The sequence below is a fragment of the Convolutriloba macropyga genome, unplaced genomic scaffold, assembly GCF_964194025.1.
Source record: "Convolutriloba macropyga unplaced genomic scaffold, txConMacr16.3 SCAFFOLD_807, whole genome shotgun sequence".
In the NCBI taxonomy this organism is placed as follows: Eukaryota; Metazoa; Xenacoelomorpha; order Acoela; family Convolutidae; genus Convolutriloba; species Convolutriloba macropyga.
Genome location: NW_027453588.1, coordinates 13,324 through 22,609, shown reverse-complemented (window position 1 = coordinate 22,609; position 9,286 = coordinate 13,324). Strand labels below are relative to the sequence as shown.

General features: G+C 33.8%; 1 protein-coding gene across 1 annotated transcript; it reads right to left on the bottom strand.

Moving 5' to 3' along the window:
- Positions 1–3,981: 3,981 nt before the first annotated feature.
- On the bottom strand, positions 3,982–7,030 carry LOC142358392 (tetratricopeptide repeat protein 38-like). Its single transcript, XM_075409799.1, has 2 exons — positions 6,197–7,030; positions 3,982–4,787 (listed from the first exon to the last, which is right to left on the bottom strand). Exons 1-2 carry the CDS (start codon positions 6,915–6,917, stop codon positions 4,168–4,170), a joined length of 1,341 nt encoding a protein of 446 aa, XP_075265914.1. The 5' UTR covers positions 6,918–7,030; the 3' UTR covers positions 3,982–4,167.
- Positions 7,031–9,286: the final 2,256 nt, after the last annotated feature.

The following is a 9,286-nucleotide window of genomic DNA, read 5'->3' as shown; positions in this document are numbered from 1 at the left end:
GTGATGTCTTATTGATTACTTATGCAAGAAAAATATCTTTGTCCTTCAATTGAGGCATAACTGAGCGTATTTATTATTTTTCGTTCAAAGCTATTAATTTTAATGTCTCTTAAAACTTTCATTTTAATGATTTTTCGGGAAATTTTTTTAACATTAACCAGTCCTTAACTTCTTTTCGTGAACTGTATGTCAATAATAGTAATGAAAGGACCCCCTTGCTTTCTACTGCAACCAAAATTAATCTGGTTAGTTGCTCTATTTTCTAACTATTCGTTATATGTCTTCAATGCCACAAGATTTCAAAATTAAGAAAAAAAAGTTTTGATATTTTCTTATAATTGGTCCCTCTTGAAATTATTTTACATTATCCTGATACTGATATCTCCCAGTGGCTTAGAGAAATTGTTCAATGGATCATGGTTAAAGTTTTCAGAGAAATGCTTATGTTTTTAATGGCTTCGACACTTTCTTCTCGCACTTTTCTATTGAATTTTTGGTTTTTGCCTGTGTTTGCTGTTGTTTCCATAGTCATAAGACCTATTGTATTGTCTTATTGATTAACTATGCACGGCAATTATCCTTTGCATCCAATCGAGGCATAACTGAACATATTAATGGACTTCTGTTCAAAGCTATTGATTTTAATGGCTGTTAGGACTTTAAAAAAATATTTCGAGAAATTTTTTTTAACATTAACCGATCCTAAACTCATTTTCGTGAGCTGTAAGCAAGTCTCAGTAGTGACAAGACCTCCTACCTTTCTACTGAAGCAAAAATTAACCTGATTAGCGGTTCCTTCTTCTAAGTATTAGTTATATGGCTTCAATGCCACAAGAGTTCACAATTTAGAAAAAAAATGGACATTCTGTATTTTTGTTTCCTCTTGAACTCCTTTCACATTATCCTGATACTGATACCTCTCATTGGCTTAGAAAAGTCGTCAATTGGATCGTGGTTGATTTTTACAGAGGAAAGCGTATGTTTTAAATGGCTTCGACACTTTCTTCTCGCACTTTTCTATTGAAATTTTGGTTTTTGCCTGTATTTGTTGTTGCTTCCATAGCAATAAGACTTATTGTGATGTCTTATTGATTACCTATGCACGAAAAATATTCTTCTCCTCCAATTGAGGCATAACTGAGCGTATTTATTAAATTTCGTTCAAAGCTATTAATTTTAACGTCTCTTAAGACTTTCATTTTAATGATTTTTCGGGAAATTTTTTTAACGTTAACCAGTCCTAAACTTCTTTTCGCGAACTGTATGTCAATTTCAGTAATGAAAGGACCCCCTTCCTTTCTACTGCAACCAAAATTAATCTAGTTAGTGGCTCTATTTTCTAACTATTCGTTATATGACTTCAATGCCACAAGATTTCAAAATTAAAAAAATAACTATTCGTTATATGACTTCAATGCCACAAGATTTCAAAATTAAAAAAAAAGTTTCGATATTTTCTGATTATTGGTCCCTCTTGAAATTATACTACATTATCCTGATACTGATATCTCCCAGTGGCTGAGAGAAATTGTTCAATGGATCATGGTTAAAGTTTTCAGAGAAATGCTTATGGTTTAAATGGCTTCGACACTTTCTTCTCGCACTTTTCTATTGAAATTTTGGTTTTAGCCTGTATTTGTTGTCGCTTCCATAGCAATCAGACTTATTGTGATGTCTTATTGATAACCTATGCACGAAAAATATCTTTGTCCTCCAATTGAGGTATAACTGAGCGTATTTATTAAATTTCGTTCAAAGCTATTGAATTTAATGTCTGTTTAGACTTTCATTTTAATGATTTTTCGGGAAATTTTTTTAACATTAACCAGTCCTAAACTTATTTTCGTGAACGGTAAGTCAGTCTCAGTAATGATCAAACCCCTTTATTTTCTAGGTCAACTAAAACTAATCTATTTAGCGGTTTTATCTGCTAACTATTGGTGTTATGACTTCGATGCACGAATTTTTAGTTTTTTTTTAAGCTTTTAGATAATTTTTCTCATAATTTTGGTTCCCTTTGGAATTTCAACACAATATCTTGTTTCTGGTTGTTGCATTGGCTTAGAAAAGACGTTAGAGGGATCATACATAAAAGTTTCAAAGAAAAGTTTATGCTTTGAACGGCTTCGACACTTTCTTCTCGCACTTTTCTACTTAACTTTTGGATTTTGCCTGTTTTTGTTGGTTTTCATAGTCTAGTCAATTTTTATTGTAATGTCCTTCTGATGATTTATGAATGAGAAATATCTTTTTTGGCTCCTTATGACTTAACACAGCGTCATTATTAGCTTCCGTTGAAAGCTATTAATTTTAATTGCGTTGATTTTACGGGTTTTCTCAAAAATTTTGTGGTTTTAATGTTTTGTTCATGTTTGTTGATTTATTGGAGTCAAATTGTTAAAAAGAAGTATTCCATTACTGCTTAAAAATTGTTTGAAAGTAGAAAAGTTTTTACTGAAAAATTCATTTCTTAATTGCTTCGACAATTTCTCGCTCAATTTTTTTTTGAATTTGATCTCTTGCCTGTGTTTTTTATTCTTTAGGTAGCCATAAAGTGTTGACCATTCTCATTAAAGATCGATAAATTATATTACCCGAAGCAGTTAGTTTATAGCGAATAGTTTTGAAGTTTATGATATCATAAATACTTAAGATCTTAAAAGATTTGTCATTTTTTTCAGTTTTTGTGGTTCTTTTCGTCAACATGACTTTTTCTCATCATTGAGAGGTCCCATACAATGCCTTGTTTTTTTTCAAAATTACCATGTTTACCGATATTCTGAAACAAAGAGTGTTTTGTTTGTTGTACAAAATGCGTTTTGATAAAAAAATTATGTGTATTTGTGTTCCTTTAGCACAATCGCGTAATAACAGATCCAAATGACTTTCAAATATGGCCCAATTGAACTTATCTGTTCATTCAATATAATTTTATCTGAGTTAGTAAAATTAGAAAATGGAATAAAAGTGGAAAACTTTTAGACAAAAGCTAATGATTTCAATGGCACCAATAGTTTGTGTTTTCGGATTGTTTGTAAACTGCTGATCGTAATTTTTTTAGTGTTTCTGCTTCTTTAGTCCATTCCAATGGCTTAGTCTAACCAAAATCAGGTCCTATTGGTTTCATTATGACTTTTTAGTAAATTAAAAAAAAGTTATTTCGTTAAAAGCTATTGTTTTTTAAGACTTTTGAAATTATTTGGTTTAAAAAAATGTTAATTGTTTTTTGATTATCGCCTCATTATTTCTTCTGTTTGTCGACTTGTAACCTAGTCTTATTAAGGAAAAATACTATTTGAAGCAAAGTTAGGAAAAATTAAATTTGTGTAGTTAGGGTTTTGTCTGATTGTAATTTGACGTTGATACTAGGTGCTTTTAATTTTAGATATTGAGTTTTTGCCGTGCAATTTGTTTTTCCTTTTTGTTGTTGTTGTTTTTTCTCGTAGTCTTTTTAATGGCAGATCTCGTTGTAATGAGGCATGGCAATACTTAATTCAATTATTAGTTTGGTTGTGTAACATTCATTGTCAAAAATTTAAGTCAGAAGACAGTTAGGTCAAAAATGTAGATGAGCGCGGGTCGGAACATCATGTGCGAATGCACATTAACGAGCCGCCTTGTTGGAACAAGATTTAACAAATTTTGAATGGGATGATGTGAAATGATGAAAGTTGGAGGGGAGTGAAAGAATGCGGGAACATTATTCCGTTAATCACAGTAACGACATGAATTGCAGCACAAATTAAAAATTAACTTCAGAGTTTAATTCAATCGAAGCTGCGCTTTTTAAATACGTATGCATGCAAAAAAGACAACTAGGCAGCATGCTTCATCGCCATTATGCTTTTATTCTCACAATTGTTGCAAATGTTGATTTCCACGAAATTAAATTGATCTCATCAAGCAATTACAAGTTCGTGATATAATAATTTTTTGTATCTTTTTCGTTTGTAGTAAATCTTTGTATAAAAATGTGGAACGTTCGTCTACGGGGTGCAAATAATATGCATACCCACTAAGTTGGTGTGGCACAAAACGGAAAAGATCCAATTTTTTAAGACAAAAATATGAATTTTAAGTGATATTCCTATCTACACTGTTTTTTTGATAATATAAAGTTAAGGTTGAATAAAATAATTTCTTCAAAGTTCAGGTTATAAGCCTTAATCAGAGTCCTTGGGCACAGAATTTCTTCTTCAACTGTTGTCGTTTTTGTTCCGACGATGGAGGCAGTGCTCTGTATGTTGCTCGCTGATTTAGCATACCTAACAGACATTTATCAATTTCTTCCGTTTCCATTTTTTCCATAGAACTGTATGTCAACTTTTGGAAAATCTCCCTTTGAGTTTGCGTTCCTCCGGCGGAAAAAATTTCATGCTCGACGTCGTACATCTTTGCAAATGCAGTTGAATAATCTTGATAAGAATACGCTTCAAATGAGTCCATGACTGAAAACCCAAAGGTTTCATACTTTTTAACAACATCATGATGGTTGAAATCGTGAACAAAAGTGTCAACCGATTTCCTGAAAGTCTTCAATGCATCATAATCCTCGGCACCTATCATTGCAGCTGCAAAATGCGTGTCGAAGAAAGCAGGACCGTGATTGTTCATTTTATCGCCCATTTTCTCAACAAGTTTTGAGAAAGAAGATTTGTTCACAGTATGGTTGGCCATTTTGATGGACCACAAGAGACCACAGGTGTCGCTGAGTGCAGCCTTCTTATCAACTGAATCAATTAGTTTTGTCTCAATTATATCTAGCGCTTCGTCGAACCTTCCAAACTCTAAAACCAAGTATTTTCATTAGTACTACGAATTAACACAGGAGTCTTTTGAACTAATTCCGGGCGGAAGGAAGCCTTCGATCTTTCGCCAACTTAAGAAAACTTGCGAATACCTAAAAACAAATGTCTTTTTCCAGCAATATTTCAAGTTTTCAACATCCTAAGGTCCTTAAATTTCTCAGGTTAATGAGAACTTCTTATAAAAAATTTATGACAACAGTGTATTGAATTACTATTTTTTTTCCATTAAGTCAAATATTATGCGTTGTGGTCCTAACCTGCACATCAAAATTTTTATACCTTTTTTTGGACTTCAACTGGACCTTCGCTTTACATTTTCTCCCGAAGCAAAAGAAGAGCAACTTTTATTTGAGATATTATCTTAAAAAATATTACAATTGCCTTGATCATTGCTAAGGAAGCATGGCATCGACTCGTTGTTCTCGTTCTACTATCCTTTTTAACTCACATGTTACAATTAACCTCAAAAATGGTTTATTACATTGCTAAGTTTTCTTACCATCCATACATTAAACATCGCCGCATAATCACTGAAAAATGCCTGAACAAACTTAACCGCATTTTGTATATTTGAACTTGAAGTTTTTAATCAATTCTTTTGTTACAATTTAATTCTGTTGATACTTTCTGAACACTCCAGTTTTAATCAATTGCTGCCCATAGTTATCTGAAGCACTGTTCACTTGACACGGGGGATCTTACCGAGCACGTGTAATAGCATGGGGGGAGGGGTTCACAAACAGAACAGATAAAGTTCGATTTAGGTATGCAACCAACTTGGAACGAAAACCTATTGTGAAAAATTTTGAAAATCTCGATTTACTCATTGCCTGGACGCAAAAGTTCTTTTAGAAAAAAATGCAACGTCTTATCGGGAGTTTGATGTGAGCACCAAAAAAATTTGACACAACCTATCACGTTAACTGGTCTCAAGAAAAAGATACAATCAAAACTCATTAAGCTAAAAAAAGCTGTTGGAAGAAACCGTTGGGAAAAAATTATGGACTGATAGCACGCATCTTTTCCGCTTGTGCCCCCTCACCAATACGTTATGCACACCAACCCCCCAGCATGTTATGGGGGGTGGCAAATAATGTGCACCTGCTAAGATGAGGCGGTGCATAAAAGGAAAAAGATTCGATAACACCCCAGGTCACTCATCATACAACTTTCTTTGATTTCATACTAGGTCTTATTTGATTCTTAGTCACCATACTAGGTCATATATGATTTGTATGATCTCTTAGTATTCATACAAAGATCATATACGATTTCCTGGTAATCATACAAAAAATATGAAAGCCAAAAAAAGAAATTTTCATTTTCTGTAGCGGTGGAAAAATCTTCTTGGAAATCATTCAAGATAATATATGACCGATTATACAAACCTGCATTCAAGTATGCTAGGTGAAATGTGTTATGTAATCCTAACGCCGAGTTTTGGTAGAACTCCACAGTGTCCTGCATCAGTTCCAACGCTTTATCCGCGTTTCCCGTGTACTCCAATTGGTGACATTTGCCGTGGATTGTCATTGGGTGGTGAGGTTTCATATCAAAAGCATCAGAAGCCATCTTAGCTCCTTGTTCGATTGAAAACGCTTCCATCAGCGCCAGTCCAAGCAGGCTATCGATCCAATACCTGTACGGGTGGTTAGCGTCATAGTAGGGCTCAACACGGCTGAGCAAATCACGCATCACTAATTTATCCACCGTAGAAGAAATTAAAAACGCCCCAATCAGGATAGCTATGAGATCCATGGGATACAGTGAGAGCATGTCAATAAGGATCTTGCATCCTTTCCTCGCCGATTCATTTCTGATTGTGCAAACTGCATTGTACCATCGCTGCTCCCAATCTGTAACTTTATCCCCCAATTTATTATAAATTTCGTCACATTTGTCCAGATTGACGCCGCTTAAATCTTCAATCAATTGAGACGCGGCTACGATCAAGTGACCAGCAAAGCACTCCGGGTCTTCTCCAAAAATAAGGCCAAAAATATCACCCGTATCTTGCTGGAAGTTGAGCAAAGAATCTGTTAGCTGGGTGAAAAGAACGGGTATTTTTCCACTGGGGGAAGAAACATTCGAAGCGAAATCAAAAGTCATGTTTGATCAGATTTAACTATCTTAATGACAGGTTCTATTCAACTACAACACAAGAAGCATTACAATTTTGCTTTTAACATCGTAGAAGTCGGCAAAGTTCAGCATTTGTTAAATGCTTTGAATAGCTAGTCAAAGAAACATTTAATAACTCGAGGTTATGATTATTTGTAAAGTTATACAGGTTTTGATTGTTAAATTTAACTCTGAAGTTAGATTTGAGTTAACCTGTTCAACCAAAAATTTTTTAGCTGAAGAAGACAAAGAAAATCAGAGTTTTTTTAAATGAAATGAGGTAGCATTAGATGAGGTAACAAAATGGGATTAAAAAAACAAAAATAAATAAAAGTTATTACATTGATATTGTAGCAACAAGTCAACAATTCAGTGCTTTTTTGTCAACAAGTAACACCGACGCAACTCTCACGGTACAGGATTTGATTATGAGAAAAAAGATGGAGTTAGAATAAATATAATTTATGCCAGTAATAACTTTGGCAGTTAAATATTTTCAGAGACAGTGTAAGTGAAATTCGCATTCCGGTAAGCACCATTAACTTCAAATATAACTTATTCACTTGACTAAGACAAGAAAAGTGCCGATAATTATGGACATTCCTTGGATTGAAATGAATATGGTGCAGACAAAACAGTCCCAGGCAAAAGAGTCCCCGACAAAACGTCCTAAACTATAATCTACTCCCAGACAAAACAGTCCCAGTGCAGCTTTAATCTTAAAATAATGCTTTGAAGTCCCAAAACCAAAATCACTCTAGCGCAATGGTTACTTCGATTTACGTTCGGAGGGAGCTTGTTAAAGTCTGAGTGAGCAGAACAAATTTATTTAGCAGATTTGCAAAACAAAAAAATGAAAGTTAATCAGATCGGAACGTTGGGAGAACAAGGAAAAGCGTTAAAATACGGCGAACCCGGCCACAGCAGTGAGAGAAGGTAAATTGAAAATCTAATTGATGATCGAAATTTTGCAGTGAACAGATCGCTTCTAGCGTTGAATCCAAAGTTAAGAGTTTTTTATGTACAATGAAAGAGTTGAAATACAGAAATCAGTATATCATAAAAAAATCACAACGTCCTATGGTTTATTGCTAAAACTGCAGCCACTCATGAAATCAATAGTATTCGGACGCTGGTATTGGTAAAATATTCCTGTAAATATGCTGCAATTTTTGTGTAAAATGAAAATTTAAAAATTTTTAACATAAAATGAAAGCGTGTGAAAAAGATAGCGTGTGACAAAAACAAAATTAGAATTGTCTTAAATTCTATCTTTATAGGGGCAGCCTCTCATGAAATCAATCATGTTATGATGGTGGTATTTTTAACAGGTCTTGTCAATTTGCAGCATTTTTTTGCGTATTTTTCGTTTTCTGGCCCCTCTACTTGATGAAAACTCTGTTATCTTCTCCAACATTACTCGAGAGTTTTTTTGTTTTTCCTTGATTTTGTCAATCATTTTTTGGCGGCAATGGTTGTTTTGTTTGATTTTGATAGAATTGAAGCAGTTCCAACGTTCAATCGGGAATTGCAGTTACTTCAGTTGACCAATAGTATTGTATCAACAGATCTAATTGGCTTCAATTTAGTTACAAGTTGGCTTATGATCCTCTGGGCAAAATGACTTCAATTTTTCAGATGCAGTAATGGCACCTTTAATGGCAAGACAGCGCAAAACATCATACTGATAAGTTTTCGGAGCATATAAAGATGGTCAATCCTGATTCCTTTTGTTTGTTTAATTGAATACATGTTAACAATTTACGTCAAGACAAGACACCAATAATTGTGACGCCCTCTGATATGTAATTATCAATTGAAAAACTTCTTGTCGTTGAGCTTAAGAACTTGTTTCGTTAATCAATTATTTGAGTCGCCATCTTTAATTTTTTTGGAGAATTTGTATCTGGGAATTTTTGATTTAAGTCTGTTTTGCAGTTTCGTACTATTTTATCAGGGACTGTTTTGTCTGGTATGTTTTGTCGCGACACAATGAATACAGCGCTATGCTAAAGATTTTCGAACACAGAGATCATTTCGTTAAGGTTGATTTGCCGGCTTTCAATTCATCAAAAAAGAACAACTACTGCAGTTTCCACTTACCATTTATAGCAACAGTGTTGACTACCAGAGTGGGATTCAAAAATTTCTGTTGTAACTAATTAAGACGATTTTTACATCATGAGAATTTTTAATCAAAACCATTTTGGTTTCAGCAAAACGGTAGAATTGAAGCTGAATTGTCACTAATTGAGAATTTACACTTCTGACAGGTAAATGGTTAAAAAATTGTTTAAAAAAACAAAATTAGCAACAAAATAACAATTAGCTGGAAACTGGATTGACGTAACTAATAT